Source organism: Suncus etruscus, chromosome 1, assembly GCF_024139225.1.
Source record: "Suncus etruscus isolate mSunEtr1 chromosome 1, mSunEtr1.pri.cur, whole genome shotgun sequence".
In the NCBI taxonomy this organism is placed as follows: Eukaryota; Metazoa; Chordata; class Mammalia; order Eulipotyphla; family Soricidae; genus Suncus; species Suncus etruscus.
The window spans coordinates 126198060-126219815 of record NC_064848.1 but is presented as its reverse complement, the minus strand read 5'-3'; the positions used below and the strand labels follow the sequence as shown (position 1 = coordinate 126219815).

General features: G+C 34.4%; 1 protein-coding gene across 1 annotated transcript in view; it reads left to right on the top strand.

Moving 5' to 3' along the window:
• Positions 1 to 21756, top strand: part of ASZ1 (ankyrin repeat, SAM and basic leucine zipper domain containing 1) — a 58609-nt gene that overhangs the window by 15421 nt on the left and 21432 nt on the right. Inside the window, exons 5-8 of the mRNA XM_049778866.1 lie at positions 17139 to 17250; positions 18392 to 18526; positions 20179 to 20303; positions 20957 to 21032. Of these exons, the coding sequence (XP_049634823.1) occupies positions 17139 to 17250; positions 18392 to 18526; positions 20179 to 20303; positions 20957 to 21032 (448 nt within the window). The remainder of the gene's footprint in view (positions 1 to 17138; positions 17251 to 18391; positions 18527 to 20178; positions 20304 to 20956; positions 21033 to 21756) is intronic.

Below are 21756 nucleotides of genomic sequence, written 5' to 3'. Positions count from 1 at the left end.
TTCTCTGTTCACTTTTTTATTGCTGAAAAAAATTTCAGTGTTTAAATATATAAGGTTTTGTTTATCTTTCCATTCTCCTTTCTTTTTTTTTTAATTTCTTGTTTAATTTCTCTAATGAGAAAATATATTCTATAAGAGATTTGAGATCTTTGAAATTTGTTGTGTCTGGGCCTCAGTCTACTCCAACTTTTTCAAATAGTTCCCTGTATACTTGTAAAGAATCTAGTTAGTCAATAGTTATTAAGTATAATGAATGGTATAGAAGGTTTAATGGTGTCAGTCCACATTTATTAATCTTGCTCTTTCAAAGCTTCTAAATCAGTGACTTTCAACCTTTTATACTGGTGGAAGAAACGAGGTATACATACCATACCATCACATATATTTGTTATCACACTTTCCTGTTCCTGCATGGCTGCATGAATTAGGTAGCAGATCTTTTTTTACAGATGGACAGGAAGTCTTCATGGAATGGCTATTGAAAACTGTTGTTCTAAAGATATGCTGATTAATTTTTTCTGCTTATTCTATCTGGATACTATGTATTGGTCAGCACTTGTTTATATCTCGAAATTAACATTTTCCTTATGTTTTATCTTTTATTATTAAGTGTGTCTGTCTGTATGTTAATTAATACTATACTACTATAATTATGTCAGGCTTTTTTAGTGTTGTATGTAGTATGTCTTTTTCCATCACTTTGCTGTCATACTTCTTATATGCTTTTATTTAAAAACATAATTTATTATGTGTTTTTTTAACTTGGTTAACAAATTTTAATTTAATTCATAAATTCATTTGCCCTTTATTCACTTCTTTTAGTTAGTCATTATTTTCCAGGACCAATTTTTGATCAACTTAATAGTTTTAGTTTTTTCATTTTGTGTTTTCCTAGCTATTTGTTCTGCTATTTTTTTTTTTTTGAGGAATACTGTAGGGATTGTAATACATATTGTTTACTTACTGGATCTACTATAAATTAAGTACTTTTACCAATTCCTAAACAATGGGAAGAATCGGACTATTTTAACTTTGGCCATTTTTCTTCTCCCTTTATACTAATTTTGCTTTATATTTTTATCAGTATGTACCATAAACCTCACAAAACTTTACTATAACATATTCTTGTTATTGTTATTGTTATTGTTAACTTTTACTTAAATTTATTTAAGTGCTGATCATTCTGCTGCTCTTCATCCTAATTTTTTATGTTTCAGTTTTTCTTTTAAAGCTTTTACTTAGTATTATCTTGATGACTTTTTTGTTTGTGAGCCACTAAACTTCAATCTAATTTGAAAGTTATTTTCACTGAGTATAGAATTCAGGTTATAAGTTACTTTCTGTAATGCATAAAAAGTTTGCATTTTAGGGCCAAAGTGATGATGCAGGGGTAGGGCATTTGCCTTGCACATGGCTGACCCAGGACGGATGGTGGTTTGATCCCCAACATCCCATATGGTCTCCCAAGCCAGCAGCGATTTCTGAACTATTGCACCAGAGTAACCCCTGAGCGTCACTGAGAGTGGCCCAAAAACAAACAAAAAAAATTGCATTGTGTTCCATTGTTCAGTTGAAAGACAGCTATTTACTGTTGACTCTTTGAAGCTATATTTTGTATACAATTTTTAAAAGCTTTTGTTGTTATTTTTGTATCTGCCAGCTTTGTTTTCTTTGCTGTGTATTTTCTTTGAATTAATAATAGTAGTAGTTCATAGAGCATCTTGAATCAAGTGCTTGATAGATTTCATTAGTCTGAAAAATTTTTCATTGTGACTTTAAGTACTGACTTTACTTTATTCTCTTTTTCTCTTTAACTGGGATTTAAGCTATTGTTCTCATATCATAAGAGTCTCTAACACCTTCCTCCCTCCCCTTTGCATGTTTCACCTTGAATATTTTTTTGCAGTCTATTCCTTAAAGTTACTAACCCTCACTCATCTACTGTAGCTAATCTTCTGTGAAACCCATGTATTAAATTCTTACTGTCAGTAAACTTTTTTTCTTCTTGAATCTTTAGTTTTTAAATTTTGGTCTCTAAATTACTATTTTCACCTTCTGTTTTCTTGACTCTAATGATTTACAATGTAAATGTGTTTCTAATAACATCTATAAATCTGATCTTACTGTCTTAGTTCTGTCACCAGAATGGCTGGTGAATTTTGATTGGATACAGATATTATTTATACACACTCCAATATGTATGTTCACTTCCAGGAAATATTTAAATTTATTGCTACTTGAGCCAGAGCGACAACACTTTTGAGTAGGGAGTATGCCGTGCACACAACAGACTCAATGGACTGAATCCTGAGTGCAGAGCCAGGAGTAACCCTGAGCACCACCAGATGTGGCCCAAAAAAGTAAAAATAAATAAAAATAAAATTTCTGTTACTTTGTTACTAGAACAAATCAGAATAACTAGCTATACTCAGGCATTAAGATGGCTCAAGACTAGGTTTCAAAATGAATTGATTTTTCCATTATTCCTTTAATGTTCTCAAATTTAATTTAGGATTGTTTCTCTACCACTCTCCACTTAGCATCATAATATCAGTGTCTCTTTGACTTTATAAGAACTCTTAAAGCCCTTTTGAGTTTTTGGTTATAGTATTCCTTCCTCCCCCTCACATGTTTTGTATTTCTTAGAAAGCTACAAATGCCTTGAAAGCAAAAGCTCAGCAGATGATCACTCTCTGCAGATTACTTTTCTACTGTTTATTCCCCCTTTTTTTTCCCCAGATATTTAGTCTTAAAATTCGGGATTGGTAACCCAGTTGATCTCAGGTTTTATGATTCTGTCCTCATAAGAAGGCCTTTTTCTGCTTATACTTTCCAGAAATTGGTAAATAAGTCAAAAGTAAAAGTGACTCAACACAACAAATGCTATTTTTATTCCTGGAGTTTTTTATTCTTAATGTTCTAGGTGCCTTGCTTTTTCCAACATTTCCTTCAAACTTAATGCATCTTATCATTGATAGCCTCTGAAAATAGTAGAGGTAAAACTCATTTTTCTCCAGTACAAAGAATTAATATGTGCATTGGGATGAATTTACCTGCTTTTCTGTCAGACTGTTTTGTTTCTACTTTTCCTAGTGTGCCCTCTAGTGGAAGTATTTTTTAATGAAATTACTAGAAAGAAAAAGCTCAGGGAAAAATTTTTATTATAGATATAAAGATGCTTAAACGTTATTATTTTTTAGTTTGTTGGGAGATCACGCATTGTGTGTTCAGGGTCTTGTTAGCTTGCATGTATTTTATAATCCTGTGGTACAGACTGAGTCAAGGCTCCAGGTTACAAAGTATACATTCCAGTCTTGACCTCCCTAAACCAACCCGTTTTCTGTTTTCATTTTCTTTTATATTATTGGTGCTCAAGATTTATTCCTAGCTCTGTCCTCAGGAGTATTTATGGCAGGGTTTGAGGGACCATAAGTGATTCTGGAGATCAAATCTAGTTTGGACATATACATGGCAAGCACCTTACCCCACAATGCCATCTCTTGATCCCTAAATGTTTTCATTCTTAGCTGCTCTACTCTTGACATTTGTTAAGAAAAGTATTGATGAATGAAATAAATCCCTCTAGTTTTATTAAGTAAAAATTCAGTCCCTTGGTGGCTAGAGCAATAGCACAGCAGGTAGGACTTTTGCCTTGCACACAGCAAACCTGGATCTGATCCTCAGCATACCATATGGTTCCCCCAAGCCTGACAGGATAATTTCTGAGCATATGAACCTGGAGTAACCCCTGAGCACTGGGGTTACTCAGATGTGTCCCCACAGCAAACAAAAAATGTATCCCCTACCTAAAGTCTTTGATGATATATGTATATATAGCAAGAGCAATTATAAGACTACAGGCAAGGTGCTGTAGCAGTAGTACATTGCATCGCACACAGTCAACCTGGGTCAATCTCCAGTATCCGTGAGCACTACCAGGAATAATTTCTGAGTGCAAAATCAGGAGTAAGTCCTGAGTACTGCTGGGTGTGTAGCAAAACCTAAAACAAAATGAGACTGCAGGCCTTTACAGCACAGTAACCATAAAGACAGTAAAAGAAACTTCCTAGAGATTCACCTTTGAAAAATAAATAGGAGTTAACCAACTGAAACTGGTAAAGAATGTTATTCAGTATAGGAGAAAAGGGCATGTCCAGATAGAAAAAGGTGAGAGAACACTGTTCAATCAGGCAAGAGATCCTCTTGCCTTGGCTTGCTGCCACATGTTCAGAACATAAATCACTTAGTGCTCTCCTAGGTATCTATTTTTGATAAACAACAATATTTGCTCCTGGAGGTGTGGATACTGAAGATCAAACCTGGGTCAGCAGTATACAAGTTCCCATTCTATTCTGTTACTCCAGCCTAACAGGAACCTTCTTTTAAGTTTAGTTGTTGTAGTTTGATTTCTTACTTACAGTGTTGTTGACTGCAGTTTGAATCTGTAGTCATATTATTCCTCAACACTGTTAATGTACCTTATGCTAATAGCCTAGCCCCTGGTCATTTAGTATTTACTTCTTACTATTATTTCGTGTCTACTTCTTCTTGCCCTTGATTTTTTTCCCCTCTCTACTTCTTTCCTATATTCTGGGGTTAAGGTAGTTTAATTATTTTTTTACAGAAAATTTTAGATTCTTTTTAAAAAGCAGACATTACATAGATTCTGAAGTGCAGCAGTATAAACTTACTCACTTCAATACATTTCTAAAATTTAAGTTACTAATATTGATATAAAAATCCCAAATTCTTAATATAGTATAACAATTTAATGTCAGCAAAGTGAATGAATGATTCATTTGATTAATTTGGATTCATGTCAGCTATAGAAAACTGGTTCAAGTATTAGGATAATAATTTTATTTTGGGGGCCGGAATGGTGGTGTGGAGTGATAAGGTGTTCTTCTGCTTTGCCAGCACTAGCCTAGGACTGCGGTTCCATCCCCTGGCATCTCATTTGGTCCCCCATGCCAGGATCGATTTCTTGAGCGCATAGCCAGGGGTAACCCCTGAGTGTTACCAGGTGTGGCAAAAAAAATTTTTTTATTTTTACTTTTAAAGTAGATTTTGATTATTTACCATTACTTCTACAGTACTATAAAATTTAGAAGTTCAGTTCCATGACTTAGTACTCTAATTCTTACATCTTCTACCTTCAGATTTCTGGTACTCTCATCTCATTAAAATGATCTCTTCTACTCCAATGCGATAAATATTGTAATAGTAAAGATTTTATTTTAAGGCAATAAATTTTAGTTTTATGGTTTGGAGGTATGGCTGAAAAGTAGAGCACATGCCAATATATGTGATTTTGAGTTTGATACCTGCCACCTCACGGACCCCAGAACATGGCTGAGCGTGGCCCTGGAATTTCCCACAACAGTATTAAATATATATATTTCTATATATTTACATATATAACCAGAATATTAAACTGAGCATGTACTTAATCTTAACCTTCCACTGAAAATATTAGATTTTAAGGTATTTTAATGAATCTCTAGTTGAAACAAAAAAGGGAGTAATTTCTAGAATTAGAATAGAGTAACTTCCTTAAAAAGTAAAATGAATGGCAAACCCAAAGAACCATTACAAGTCTGGGCCTGGTTTGATGTTTCCATACAAGAGCAGTGGAGAGGTACTTCATTAAAATCACAAATATAAATCTTTAGAATAGAAGCATCATAAAACGGGACCAAGAGATTCAAAAAATAATACTTTAGGCTAAAGTTAGAAAAGACAGAAGGGGGGCCGGGCGGTGGCGCTAAAGGTAAGGTGCCTGCCTTGCCTGCGCTAGCCTTGGACGGACCACGGTTCGATCCCCCGGTGTCCCATATGGTCCCCCAAGCCAGGAGCAACTTCTGAGCACATAGCCAGGAGTAACCCCTGAGCATCGCTGGGTGTGGCCCAAAAACCAAAAAAAAAAAAAAAAAAAAAAAAAGAAAAGACAGAAGAATCTAAAAAGAACTTTAATTTCTCTTAATAAGGGAAAATTTGCTTTCACAAAATAACAGCAATTGTGGAACTAGTACAGTGATTTATGAAAAGCTATGATTTAATATTAAAACTTGAAAATATGTATACAATAAAAAGTGGGATTAAAGCACTGACTAGTAAAACTAGGAGAAAATGTCAGAGATTTAGTAGCAACACAAAGTGGTACAAAGTAATAGACTTATTGTAGAACCTAGTTAGAAATTTGCACACCTATCTAATATAGATAGATTTTCAGAAGGAGAAAATTGTGAGATGTATTTTACTTGAGGAAATAACCAAGACCAAGAAGTTTCCCGTAGTGGGTATATAAATTCTCAGGAGTCAATAATCAAACAGGGATCTATATATTTTTTAATTTTTGTTTTTACATAGACACCATGATTTACAGTACTGTTAATGATAGTGTTTCATGCATACAACATTCCAGCACTACTTTCTCCACCAGAATGTCTTCTCAACTCAAGCTATCTCACTTCTTCCCCAACACACACTATGGTAGACATAGTTCTGTAAACCAGTTCTTAGATTCTATTGCTTTTGGCCATTTATTGTTTTCTTTTATGTTTCTTTATAATCCTATATATGAAAGAGATATTTACATCCCTCCCTTACTTATCTCTCCCTTCTAACTTCTTTCAATTTGATACTCTTAAGTTCCACCATGTAACTGCAAATTGCATGATTTCATCTTTTCTTATAGCTGAGTTATTTATGGAATATACACTATAGGTTTCCTCCCTCTACCCTTTTTCTCTTCTAAAAAAATCAAGTCATTTGCTCTTGAACATGAGTTGTTTCCAAATGTGGGCTATTGAGAACAGTGCTGTAATAATGAACATAGGGGTGTATTATATTTTTCTGAAGAATTTGGGGGTTCTTGAAGGTTGATAATGAAGTAGAATTGCTAGGTCTTATGAAAAGTTTTCCAGAAGTTTGATTGAGCAAGTGAACATTCCTATGAGCAGTGGATAGAGGGTTCCTTTTTCTTCAATTCTGTGCCAAACACTAGTTGTTGGTTCTTTTAGATGCATAGCAGTTTCACTGGTGTGAGGTGACAACTCATTGTTCTTGATTAATGATTACTGATACAAAGTATTTTTTTCATATACTATTGGCCATTTGTATGCCTTTTTTAAAGAAAGTTTTCTTCATTTTTTCTTTACTTTTGAATGGGATTGCTTTTTCTTGTTGAGTTTTACAGGTGCTCTGTATATCTTGAATATACCACTTTGTCAGATGATGTTTGTCAGAGAAAACAGCAAATGTTTTTTTTTCCCATTCTATGGTGTCCTTTTAGTTTTACTCTATTTCTTTTGCAGTAAGGAATGTCTTAATTTTTTGTAGTCCCATTTGTAGTATCTCTTTGCTTCTATTTTATTGAATAGTGGCAATAAATCATTGATGACACCTCTGGGTTCAATCTCATGGAGGATTCTGCCTAAAGGATCCTATCACTATGAACTCAAAGTATAAAGAATAAGGGCAAATCTCCTAAAATATCCCTATCTGAAATAATTTTCTAGTTAGGAAATGACCCATCTAAGCTGTGTGACAATTTGGCTGTGATCTGTCATCCAGTTGAGCATCAGGGTTGAGTCATCTTATCTGACTGGCTAGTTGCTGAACTTTATTTTTCCTTACTTACTGCTCAATGCAGTTCCCTTCATAGCTATGTATTGTCACTCAGTGGAAAGTTACGACCTTCCACCTAAATAGAGAATGCCTGTTCTTTGATTGAGTAGCTATGCTTCTCTGTTAGAAGCTCCAAACAAGATCTCAGAAAATGCTTATATTACATTAGACTTCTTTAATAACTAAATCTGGAAGAAGGTATAAAGGTATAAAGAATGATCTATGAACCTGTAATTATGTATTTAGCCAATCAAGTGTGTAAGAGGAAATAAAGTTTTCACATGCATAAGAATTAAAGTTTCTTCTGAAGTTCACTACTAACATTTTAAAATTATACTGTTTACATAGAAAATTTAGCACCTCTGACCCTTGTCATTAACTTCCTCCAATTACTTTGATGAAAATGACCCTACATATTTCTTAGAAGTATTTTCCATTAAGTTTACTATTTCTTCTAATTCTTGAATATAATATATAAAAAGTTAGCATCAGAAAAGGAAAACAATTCCAGAAAAATTGGATGGACTATAAGAAACAATGCTTAAAAAAGAAATCTGAGCAAAGATAAATACAAATACCTATAGTTATTTGATGAAAAAGTGTTATCATAGGTCATACAAAATTTTCCTGAAAGATTTGGAATATTATGGCAAAAAAAGAAAAGGAAGAAAAATGAAAGTAAAATTTTTCCTTTATAATGAGACTATAGTTTTTGAATTTGTTAAATGGAAAGATTATAGGTATTGGGAAGGAGACAGTAATTGAAAACTAGATAATACGAATGTACAGCCTTTCCAATAAGGAATTCCAATGGCCATAAAAGGATTATAGAACAAATAGAACTTGATCTATTTGACAAGAATGAGTAGAAATATAAATAAAAGCATGAAAAAACAATGTTACACATTAGCCCAATTAATACAAACTAACATGTTATTAGTAATAAATCTCATACATTAAAATATGGTACTGGTAATGTCTAAAATTAAAATTTATTATGACCTAAAATAATGTATTATAGCTAAAAAGTATCAACAACATTAATTTACCAAATATAATATAACTAGTAAATACCAAGATAAAAAAAAAAACCTCAGGAGTTGTAAATTGTTTATAACAGCAAACAAATGTTAGTATTTCAAAAATAACAATATATCTTACATAAACATATGCATACATAATGTATATGTGTTTCTTTTTCTTTGGGGGAGGCACAGTACTCAGGGGCTGTTTTGGTTTTATTCTCAGAAGTAGCACCTGAATGATACTTGGGATCATATGCAATACCAACAATTCAAACTCAAGGCACAGTAGAAGGAGTCACATGCAAGACAAGTGCATTACCTCATGCACTATCTCTCAAGTCCCAGGCATTACTCAAAGAAAATGAAAAGTACTTATGAAGATTTTCATTTTAAATTATTTTTGTTGATTACTGTGTTACAGCATAGTTTCAAGTTATATTAAGTTTACATCTAAAAGTTCAATTCTCGAAAGGAAAAAGTTGGAGTAGCAAGAGATCAAATAACACTTAAGTGCTGTGCGCCAATCTCTGTGGTGTGAGGTGGTATCTCATCGTTGTTTTGATTTGCATCTCCCTGATGATTAGTGACAAGAGCATGTTTTCATGTGCCTTTGGCCATTTGTATTTTTTATCAAAGTGTCTGTTCATTTCTTCTCCCCATTTTATTGATGGGATTAGATGTTTTTTTCTTGTAAAGTTTTATCAGTGCGTGTATATTTTGGATATTAGCCCCTTATCTGATGGGTGTTGGGTGAATAGTTTCTCCCACTTGGTGGGTGACTCTTGTATCCTGGGCACTATTTCTTTTGAGGTGCAGAAGCTTCTTAGTTTAATGTATTCCCATCTGTTGATCTCTGCTTTCACTTGTTTGGAAAGTGCAGTTTCCTCCTTGAAGATGCCTATAGTCTCAATGTCATGGAGTGTTTTACCGATGTGTCGTTCTATATACCTTATGGTATCAGATCTGATATCAAGGTCTTTAATCCATTTGGATTTTACCTTCGTACTTGATGTTAACTGGGGGTCTATGAGAACAATCAGTGCTGGCAGGGATGTGGAGTGAAAGGAACTCTTATCCACTACTGGTTGGAATGCTGTCTAGTCCAACCTCTATGGAAAGCGATATGGAGATTCCTCCAAAATCTGGAAATTGAGCTCCCATTCGACCCAGCTATTCCACTCCTAGGGATATACCCTAAGAACACAAGAATACAATACAAAAACCCCTTCCTTGCATCTATATTTATTGCAGTACTGTTCACAGTAGCCAGGCTCTAGAAACAACCAAGATGCCCTTCAACAGACGAATAGCTAAAGAAACTGTGGTACATATACACAATGGAATATTATGTAGCTGTCAGGAGAGATGAAGTCATGAAATTTTCCTATACATGGATGTACATGGAATCTATCATGCTGAGTGAAATAAGTCAGAGGGAGAGAGAGAGAGAGATGCAGAATAGTCTCACTCATCCTTGGCTTTTAAGAAAAATAAAAGTCATTTTTGCAACAATCCTCAGAGACAATGAGAGGAGAGCTGGAACTTCCAGCTCACTTCATGAAGCTCACCACAAAGAGTGGTGAGTGCAGTTATAGAAATAACTACACAGATAACTACATAATCATGTGAATGAATGAGGGAACTGGAAAGCCTGTCTGGAGTACAGGTGGGGGTGGGGTGGGGTGGAGGGAAATTTGGGACATTGGTGGTGGAAATGTTGCACTGGTGAAGGGGGTGTTCTTTACATGACCGAAACTTAATCACAATCATATATGTAATCAAGATGGTTAAATAAAGAAAAAATTAAAATAAATAAAGAAGTGCATATAATTAATATTTATCTAAAATTCTGACTCTAAGATAATTTATACTCATGGTTTTTTTCACATCATGGATTGTTTTTAAAATATGGTCAAATTCTAAGCCACAGAGGAAATGTACTAATCCCCCTGTTCTGTACTTAACATTTTCAAGTAAAGCATAGCTGATGCTTAATTGAATATTTGAAAGTTCACATTTTAAGAATTTCTGGATGAAAGAAAAAATTAAAAATAAGTGGAAAAACTTAGAATTGAATACTAGTTAAAGCCTTGATATCAAAACTTGAATAATGCATACAAAGCAGTATGCAGAAAGAAATTGAGTCTTAAATTTATTGGCAAGTCAAGGCATTACATGAACAGCATGTTATTTATGTTTTAAAATGTCATTTTTTCTGTATACATATGTTTCATTATGCAAAATTTATTCTCTGCTGAGATCTGGAGAGACACCTAGTTTATATCAGGTTTTGTAGTATCCTAAAGAAAATGTACATATTTATGAATTAAATAAGCTTTTAAAATTGTATTGTTAAAATAAGAATAATGATACAGAAATTGATTTATATTAAAAATAAATCACAATAATTAAAACAGTATGGTATTAGTAGAAGACTGTCTGTTTTACTGATCCCTAGAAGAAAAACAGAAAAGAAAATCTAGGATAGAATCCAAGAATATGTGAAACTATTTCGTATGATTAATGTGGCATTTCGAACTGTAAAGAGAATTGAATCATCATTTTGATGCTAGGGATTTGGGTAGCTAGTTGAAGAGATTCAAAATACGTGGTTCCATCCTCACACAAAAATAATTTCATGTACCTTAAAAAGTTTAGATTATATAAAGCCACATATATTTAATTTTAAAATACCTCATGAAAATGTGATTCAAATGTTAGTTGGTAAAGGCCCTTAAAAACAAAACTGACGGGCTGGAGTGATAGCACAGCGGTTGTGCATTTGTCTTGCACATGACTGACCCAGGATGAACCTGGGTTTGATCCCCAGTGTCCCATATGGTCCCCCAAACCAGGAGCAATTTCTGAGCACATATCCAGGAATAACCCCTAAGCCCCACGGGATGTACTCCCCCCACACACACACACACACAAAAACAATCTAACTGACACAAGGAAACTTGCTACCTAAATGTCCTTTTCTTCCTCATTGTTGCTAATTCTTAGCTACTAGCCTTTCTTGAGATTCCTGAGGGCCTTGGGAGGCTGGTGAGGGCAGCTGAGATCTTCGGACAGCTGATTACTGATGAAGTCTCAAGCATTTTTCCTATTCCAGAAAAAAAAATATAAGAAATTTCCTCAAGTTGGGAAATCACCTGGGGTAAGCCTAGTGGGAAAATAGCTGATCCAATAAACCTTGATTTAAGAGAACTAACTCTCTTGAAAAGTCCATTTCTTTCATTTCCTAATTCTTAAGGACTTGTCAGCTAAACAGGTAAGCTAAATGGTTTCAAATTTCAAAATGATAGAAAACAAAAATTCTCTAGTAGTTACTGGAGGAGCTGATGGCCTGCACTTTAGAGGTAGCAAATGAGATTTTCGAAATCTTAAGGTTTTCTGATAATAAGAATGTTTCAGCATCTAGACCTGAGCTCTAAAGATAAAACAATGAAGCACTTTCCAGCAATTAGAAAAGCAATGAACAATTAAAATATTTGCCTGATACATTAAAATTGTTGCCAAAAATCCTGAGTTTTTAAGAACACACAAAGAATTCTTCCTGTGGCATGAAGAGATCTTAAATGTTTTAATTTATATATATATATATACATATATATACACACACATATATACACACATATATATTCAAATTCAAAATCTAAAGAAGAAAAGGGAGCATGAGAATATTGGTGATAATAAACACTAGAAAAAATTATAATCTAGGAGTGGGGAGATATACAGTAACTAGGTTTCTTGTCTTGTATGCAGCCAATGTGGGTTAAGCTCAAGCACCCCTGTAGTCTCCCACATACTGCCAGGAAAGATCCTTGAGTGCAGAGCCAGAAGTGAATCTGAGCAGTGCCAAGTGTGGCTCCTAAACAACTACAACAACAATTTTAAACTTCTAATCTTGAAAATACTAATGAAAGATGCATATTGATAAGTGTCTTGCATATTGGAAAAGTTCCTGAGTTTAGTTTTGATTGCTAAGAATAAAAAGACAAATGTTCTCATCTTTTTTATTAGAATGTATATATTCTAAAAACAGTGATAAATAAAAGACAAATGTTGTCATCTTTTTATTAGCATATAAATTCTGAAGTCATAATTTTATAAGCTTTTAAGGAGCATGAAAAATAAGTTTTTAACAAAGAACAGTAAAAAGAGTGAAGTTTCATCTTCATTTTAACTAAAACTACACAACAAACAGGCCTTGGAGGTCATGGAAAGCTTTACCTTCTGAGATCACTTCTTTTTTTTTAATTGATGAAAATGCATCACATAGTTGACATAACTGATCATAATACAATTGTTTCAGAAAGACCAAATGCAACATGATTAAAAAAAATAGAAAATTGAAAGAAAAACTAAAGAGATGGGCGAGAAAGGAAAGAAAATGTTCAGTGGCAAGTATAATTTTGAAAATTATTGAATCACCAGTGAACTCATTAAAGCACTAGCAGAAAGTTTAGTAAGTTCTTATTCTTTTTTAAAGGATGAGAGTTTAAAAAATACAGGAAAAACGGTATGGGTGGCAATTGTTATTTGCATAGGCCCAGCAAAATATGGGGGAAATGGAAGGGAAAAGCCTTGGCCTAAATACAAGGAGACCTAACCCCTGACATTTTTTGGCACAAGACCTACTCAGGGCTTCAGGAATCCTAGGTTGTCCAACCCCTGACTCATTCTCTGTGGTCCCGGTAAAATTTTTTCACAGATTCGCTGTTGTTGGTGTCAGGTTTCTGTAGTTATAGATTCTGGGTTTGTGCATCTTCTTCATCGAAGTCAGGATGATGTTGAGTGTCTTCTAGTTTTACCTCACCATTATCGAGCAATGCGGAGAGCCCTGCCCTACAAGCAGGTTGTTGCTGTTACTAAGTCATCATGGTTGTTAAGAGAACCCTCTTTGGAGTAAGTCCATGCCAGGGCAGCAGTAGGGTCTTCCTTGGTAGAGGTTTGCTTCCTGGTGATGTTATAGATAATTGTGGATGTTTCTGTAGATGGTGTCTATGGTTCAGGGGTTTATGGGCAATGCCTGTTCCTATGAGACCTGAGCCAAGTCATTATGACCATGTTCAGGCCCCCACTGCATTACAAAATTTGTGTTCCTATCTCTATTAGATAAGAACTTTTTTGTATATGTAATATTTTCCCATTTTAATTTGCCTATGCAAAAGGGGGACAATGCCACAAGGTATTATTGGTGCATATGGGGACCAAGGGAAAAAGTCCTACAATCCCAGTAACTTGGCTCTAACATGAACTCTTAACATGAACTTCTTTTTTTTTTTTTTTTCCATGGGACGCCGGGGGATCGAACCGCGGTCCGTCCTACACTAGCACTTACAAGGCAGACACCTTACCTCTAGTGCCATCTTCCCGGTCCCAAAGATTTTTTTTTAATTTATTTAAACACCTAATTACATACATGATTGTGTTTGGGTTTCAGTCATGTAAAGAACACCACCCATCACCAGTGCAACATTCCCATCACCAATGTCCCAAGTCTCCCTCGTCCCCACCCGACCCCCGCCTGTACTCTAGACAGGCTCTCCATTTTCCTCATACATTCTCGTTATTAGGACAGTTCAAAATGTAGTTATTTCCCTAACTAAACTCATCACTCTTTGTGGTGAGCTTCCTGAGGTGAGCTGGAACTTCCAGCTCTTTTTTGTGTCTGAAAATTATTATTACAAGGGTGTCTTTCATTTTTCTTAAAACCCATAGATGAGTGACACCATTCTGCGTTTTTCTCTCTCTCTCTGACTTATTTCACTCAGCATAATAGATTCCATGTACATCCATGTATAGGAAAATTTCATGACTTCATCTCTCCTGACAGCTGCATAATATTCCATTGTGTATATGTACCACAGTTTCTTTAGCCATTCGTCTGTTGAAGGGCATCTTGGTTGTTTCCAGAGTCTTGCTATGGTAAATAGTGCTGCTCTGACTTATTTCACTCAGCATAATAGATTCCATGTACATCCATGTATAGGAAAATTTCATGACTTCATCTCTCCTGACAGCTGCATAATATTCCATTGTGTATATGTACCACAGTTTCTTTAGCCATTCGTCTGTTGAAGGGCATCTTGGTTGTTTCCAGAGTCTTGCTATGGTAAATAGTGCTGCAATGAATATAGGTGTAAGGAAGGGGTTTTTGTATTGTATTTTTGTGTTCCTAGGGTATATTCCTAGGAGTGGTATAGCTGGATCGTATGGGAGCTCGATTTCCAGTTTTTGGAGGAATCTCCATATCGCTTTCCATAAAGGTTGAACTAGACGGCATTCCCACCAGCAGTGGATAAGAGTTCCTTTCTCTCCACATCCCCGCCAACACTGTTTATTCTCATTCTTTGTGATGTGTGCCATTCTCTGGGGTGTGAGGTGGTATCCTATCGTTGTTTTGATTTGCATCTCCCTGATGATTAGTGATGTGGAACATTTGTTCATGTGTCTTTTGGCCATGTGTATTTCTTCTTTGTCAAAGTGTCTGTTCATTTCTTCTCCCCATTTTTTGATGGGGTTAGATGTTTTTTTCTTGTAAAGTTCTGTCAGTGCCTTGTATATTTTGGAGATTAGCCCCTTATCTGATGGGTATTGGGTGAATAGTTTCTCCCACTCAGTGGGTGGCTCTTGTATCCTGGGCACTATTTCCTTTGAGGTGCAGAAGCTTCTCAGCTTAATATATTCCCATCTGTTAATCTCTGCTTTCACTTGCTTGGAGAGTGCAGTTTCCTCCTTGAAGATGCCTGTAATGTCCTGGAGTGTTTTGCCTATGTGCTGTTCTATATATCTTATGGTTTGGGGGCTGATATCGAGGTCTTTAATCCATAAACATGAACTTCTAACAGAATTCCCTATTGAACAGAATAAAAAAACAAAACAAACAAACAAACATAATGGGTGAAATTGTCACTAGATAAGAGAATATTCAATGAGTTATAGCTGTTAAGGGAATACACTTAAGATATTTAAGGGAGATAGACATGTCCCTTTTTTCTCTTTGGAAATAGTCGGGGGAGTGTTAAGTCCAGGACACAACTTTGGTCTGTGAGTTGGCCTTCTGAAGTCTTCAAAACTGCTCCCAGCAGTCCCATATCAGGAAATGTCTTTGGGGACTTCTTAGAAACCAAGAAAGATAGCAAGCACATGTACACAATGAAGGGAGTGGAGGAAAGGAGGCCGCTGAAAGTAGATCAGTAGCAACAAAGTATTGGTTTCTTCTCAGTCAGAGACACTATTTTTCCCCTTTGGGAGCTGTTTGGCAGCTGACTTGAATAGGGATAATGATCTGCTTATGAGAAGCCAAGAACTGATGGTAAAAAGGGTTAAATAGATGGTGGGATGAGTGGGTAAAGTATTAGAAATGCACCTAAATGTGGTGACCCAAAGGAGGAAGGACAGTAAATTACATTTTTTATAATGCAAAGTGGATTAAACTCTATGATATCCTATTAATCTGTATTAATAGGATATGGGGACTAGTGGGGAGGAAAGTTACCATCGACTTCCTCAAGCATGCCCCTCTTGTGCAGGGTGGGGGTTTGGGAAGGCCTGGGGTCCCCTTTAAACTCCTCCTTGGCACCCACCTCGCTGGCACCCTGGGAAGGCAGCCAGGGATAGCCCTGGGGTTCGGGAGGAAGGAGAGAAAAGGCTGTGGGGGGGGGGGCAGCCGGAGCCCACATCTTTCCCTAAGCTTGACCAAAAAAGCCTTTGGCATGAAGCCATGCCACTCCCCATGCTGCCTGCTGAAGCTTCCAGCTCCCAGAGAGGAGTTTGGGTCCTTAATTGTGCTGGAAGCTGGAAGTTCTATTCCATCTTTTCTTATTTTCCTTTCTCCCTACCTATCCCTTTAAGCTTTAAGCACCACCAGGTGTGGCCCAAAAACAAGAAGAAAATATATAAACATTAAGAAGTAATAGAAAGGGCTGAGTGACAGCACAGTGGTAGGGCATTTGCCTTTCATGCTGCCAACCCAGGATGGACCTGGGTTTGATCCCCAACATCCCATGTGGTTCCCTGAGCCTGCCAGGAGCCTTCTCTGAGTGCAGAGCCAGGAGTTACCCTGGGTATGCCCCCCCCACCCAAAAAAAGAAAAAATGTAATGGAAAGTAATAAACATTTAGTATGAGGACTGTGAGGACCTTTTTTGTTATTTATCAATAAATTCTAAGCATAAGCATTTGGAGTACTGATGATCTTCTATATTGAATTGTGTGAATTAATGAAATGTCATTAGAAAGTATGTCTAGTGATTTTTGAAAAAGCATTTCTTCACTAGGGGGTGCTGTTTAAACAGTCAATACTTTAAAAGTGTCATCTCACATTTACTGAGATTGGATTTTTGCATCACCTAGTTTATGAAGAGCTTTCATTTCTTTGCTTTCAAAATAATACTAATGGTATTATGTATGGTTAAATTATTTAAATTAAGTAGCTTGAGTGCCAGTAACATGGATATTTATTTTCTTGTTGCAGGAGACTTATGACTCCAATCATGTATGCTGCACGGGATGGTCACCCTCAGGTGGTTACACTCCTGGTGGCTCACGGAGCACAAGTTAATATCCAAGATGAGAATGGTTATACCGTAAGAATTATTTAAATGTTCCTTGTTATTTCTAAGACAATAAGAAATTACTGTTCTCCATAAAATTATTAGAAGTGAGCATTGAGAAGAGCTAGTACAAGTTACCAAATTGATTTGGTCTACCACCCTTTTCAGAAAAGAAATCACTTAGCATCTCCCTGTAAATATACCCTCTTTAAGGGAATAAATAGAAGTGCTTCCCATTGCCCTAGGTTACCACCACCTCTCTTGGGCCATTCCAGTGCCTGCCTTAGGAAACACTGAATTAGGAAAGAAAAGCAATTGCTGAAGTTAAAATAAAGGGCACTATGGGGGAAAGAATGACTCTTCTCACCTTTGTTCTTGACTGAGAAACTAAAACACAGGAAAGCCGTATTTTAAAATTCTTTGCATAAACTAAGTCACATCCACAGGATGAGACTTAATGCACCTGAATGTGAAGTCTACAGAAAAGTTGGTTAAAGAAAAAGCTCCTGAGCGTGTAATAACCAAAAACTAGTTCAAAATCAAATGCATAATGAATTTGAGGTGTGTTTCTGGCAGTGCTTGACAATCTTGGATTTGTCAGCTAAACAGAATGCCAGTGGAAAAAGTTCTAAGAAGTCCTGCTCTAAAATACACATATAATTATTTATAAAGATTGGTTTAGTAATTGGCTTATAAACTATCTCAGTACATAACATTGCTTCACTGTATACATATACGAACATCAACTGGGTTTATAAAATTAGTACTGAGAGCTAATGAGATGGCTCATTCCAGCACTGCAGCAGGAGTAGCCTTAAGGCACTGTCAGATATGACTCAAATGGAAATCCAAATATAAACTAGCATCTACTTTTGCAAATACAACTTTGGAAATGTGTTTACATTATATTATGAAATAAAAAATAATTGCATCACTCCATTAATGAATTGGGTTCATTTTTGAAGGATGGACACACCCAACTGTGTTCAGGGGCTTACTCCAGGGGACTTGGGAACCACATGAGGATGGAGATTGCACCCAGTTTGGCTACTATATGCAAAGCAAGTGCTCTAACCACTATACTCCTTCTTTATCCATAAATATATTGAAATTTTTTTCTTTCTGTATCCTGTACACTCCCTCTCTTAAGATCAACTTTCCCCTTCTCTTGTAGGCTTTAACGTGGGCAGCACGTCAGGGTCACAAAAATGTGATTTTAAAGTTGCTTGAACTTGGAGCCAACAAAACAGTGCAAACTAAAGATGGGAAGACACCAAGTGAAATTGCAAAAAAATTTAAACATCTTGAGGTATCCTGTGCCAGGCTCCATTATCATTTATAGAACTTTTGTATTTTGTTAGTATTCACAATTAGAATAATAGTATGTTAGGCTATTACTAAATATTTAAATATGTGTTTTTTCTCCTGCCAAGTAATACAAAGTTGGTTTCACTAGGGTAATTATGTATTATATAAATGTATATATTTATTAAGTATTTGTTTATAATAATACTTATTTAACTGCTAAATAAGAGGCTGTATATAATGTTTAATTAAATTAAATTAATATTTACAATGTTTTAATTTAGAAATTACATGTAAGTATAAAGAATTGTATCTTATTCTGCTTCTAGAAAGAGGATTATAACAACTAAGCAGTTTTAAACATTTTAAACTGGTTTATATTTTTAATTAGTATATTAAAAAGGTGATAAATTTCAAATATTGAGCATGCAACTAAGTTTCATATTTTAATCAGTGTATTTAGTCAATTTAACATTTAAGCTACATTCCTGTGATGTGGCAAGGTACATAACAAACTGATAATTTGTTGAGTATATTAATTCTATCATTCATATGTTAAATTTATAATCAATATTTGCCACTTATTAAGTTACTTTGCTGATAAAAAAAATTTAGGTTTGAAGATTAAAACTTCTGACCAAAGACCTGTAATTTCTAGTAAGGATCAAATACAATACAATTGTGAAATTGTTACACAATTTAAAAACTTCTAAAAAGCATATGACATTCCCAAAATCCAAATATTTAATAATCAGCCTCTACCACTTCGCATGTAAAATATCTCTTTAATTTTTTAATTTTTGTTTTGTTTTGGTAATTGTGCCTAGCCATGCTCAGTACTTACTCTGGGCTTAGTGGTCACACCTGGCAGACTGAAAACCATATGAGACACCAGGGATTGAATCCAAGTCAGCTGCATACAAGACCGTATATACCTGCAGTACTCTCATTCTGGTCCAGCTATCCTAATATTTTAAGTAATCTGATAAATACATAGATCATTTTCTAACAAAAACTGTTTTTGAATTATTATAGAATAAATAGTAGTCACTAAAGTCATGTGAAACTTCAAAAAGAAATTTAGATTTTTTTCTAAACATGAAAATTTGAAAACTTTCACTTACTACATTATTAATTGCATTGGGGTAGAAAACATTGAATTCAACTTTTCAATAAATATATGTGCATCAAAGATGACAGTTCTAAGTTTTTTTCTTGACATGAGAATTGATTTTATAAGTTTGCCAATTATGCATCATAACTTATATTTGTTGTAAATGATTAAAAATTATTTGAAAATAAAGAATTCCACATTAAAGGTATAAAATTAATACTTGTTTATGTTTAATCATGATTATTTTCTTTCTACTTAAGTGTGTAAAAATGTTACTACTTACTCTTTCTGTGTCACTATCAAAACTGGATTTTTCATTGTATGTTTTTCTGAATAGTATTATTACTATCTTTAATTTTTTAATTACATAGAGTTTTTTAAATATTATTTTAGATCATGAAAATTATTTTTGAAGTATTAAATTATAAAAGTTCTGTCCTTTTACCTTGAAAACATTTTCTAGATATAAAATAATCATAATTAGTTTAAGTTACAGTATATTGTGATGTTGACTATCTTCTACTTGTTCTTGTTTTTTCCAGATCTTCAACTTTCTTTCTTTGACCTTAAATTCTTTAGAAGGAAAGCTCCTGCAGCCAACCAAAGAAGAGACAATTTGCAAACTATTGACAAAACAGCCTGATAAAGAAAAAGATCACATATTTAGGTAACATGTTTTAGTTTACAGAATACTTGTATGTTAAAATAATTGTGCATCTCATTTCTTATAGTTAATGTGTAAACTTATTTTAATTGTACAGTATTTTAGGTGTTTTTGACCATCACTCAAAAATGACTTAAGTTCTTTATACTTCAGAATTTAGGAAAAATTGCTAACAATAATGTGAGCATTATTTTAATTTAGATGTAAAATTTAAACCTAAAAGTCTCTAAGTTTTTATTTTTTGTTAGTGTTCAAAACTACTTTTGATTTTATAAACTAAAATTAAAAGCTGTTGTATACTGAAAATAGTGTTCAGGTCATAGAATTATCCTCTTAATGAAATTTAAAATGATTGCATTTCTTTGGAATTAAAAAATATTTTCATCAATAATTATTTCATCAGGACTATATATTGCCAAAGACATTCATTCTTGGGAAAAATGACCTATATTTTACTATCAGCATTTTCTTTCTTCGTTTATGTTTATTCAAGAAACTTTGTCATTCCTTTGATCTATGGTTAATATAGTATATAAATTTGCAAAAATATTCTTCATGGATTCATTCTATTTAGTCATCTTATTTTCATTATAAATATATGTATTGCTTATGCATTTATAGTATGTTATGATATTCACTGCTATAAATATGTGTAGTTCATATACAGCATTTGGAGATCTGGAAATATTTTTACATGGTCTTGGACTTGAGCATATGACAGATTTATTAAAGGTAAGATTTTGTACAAGCTACAGTGAGTTTTATATATATATATATTAGTTCATTAATATAGCATTAAATATTCATGATCTTATAAAACAATACTGATTGTTTCTTTTTAATTTGTAGTATATTCCATTTAAAGTACCCAATAAACATTCAAAAACTGCTTTTTCTATTATTTTTTCAAAAACTGCATTTGTAATATGGTTGGATGAAATAGTTTTTCTACTGCCTAAGCTTCAAAGAATAACTATTTTCTACCTCATCCTTTAGTTGGTGACACTAGCCAAACAAACCTGTTATGTAGTCTGGACAGTTCAGTGCTCAAGCCCAGTTTTGTATTACTTGGGCTCAACAGTACTAGCGCTACCAAAGCCACTCCCTTGGTACTTAAGGGTTATCAGATCTCCCTGATGGTGCTAGGGAGACCATGCAGTGCCACCAAATGAACTTGGGGCCTCCACATACTAGATATGACTCCAGTCATTTGAACTATGTCCTAAGCTTCTCTCTTTTTATAAGGATGGGAGAGCCCTACTGTAGAATTTTCATAAAGGTAGAGTTGTCATAAATATTAAATTAAATCACATACTATTTTATCATATATTATTATATATTGCTCTATAATAATGCAATTTGAATAAATGACTATGTAGTAAAGAAGTTGAGTAAATGACTATCAACCATGATAGTGAAGCAGTAATTATAATAATACATCAGGGTCATACATCAG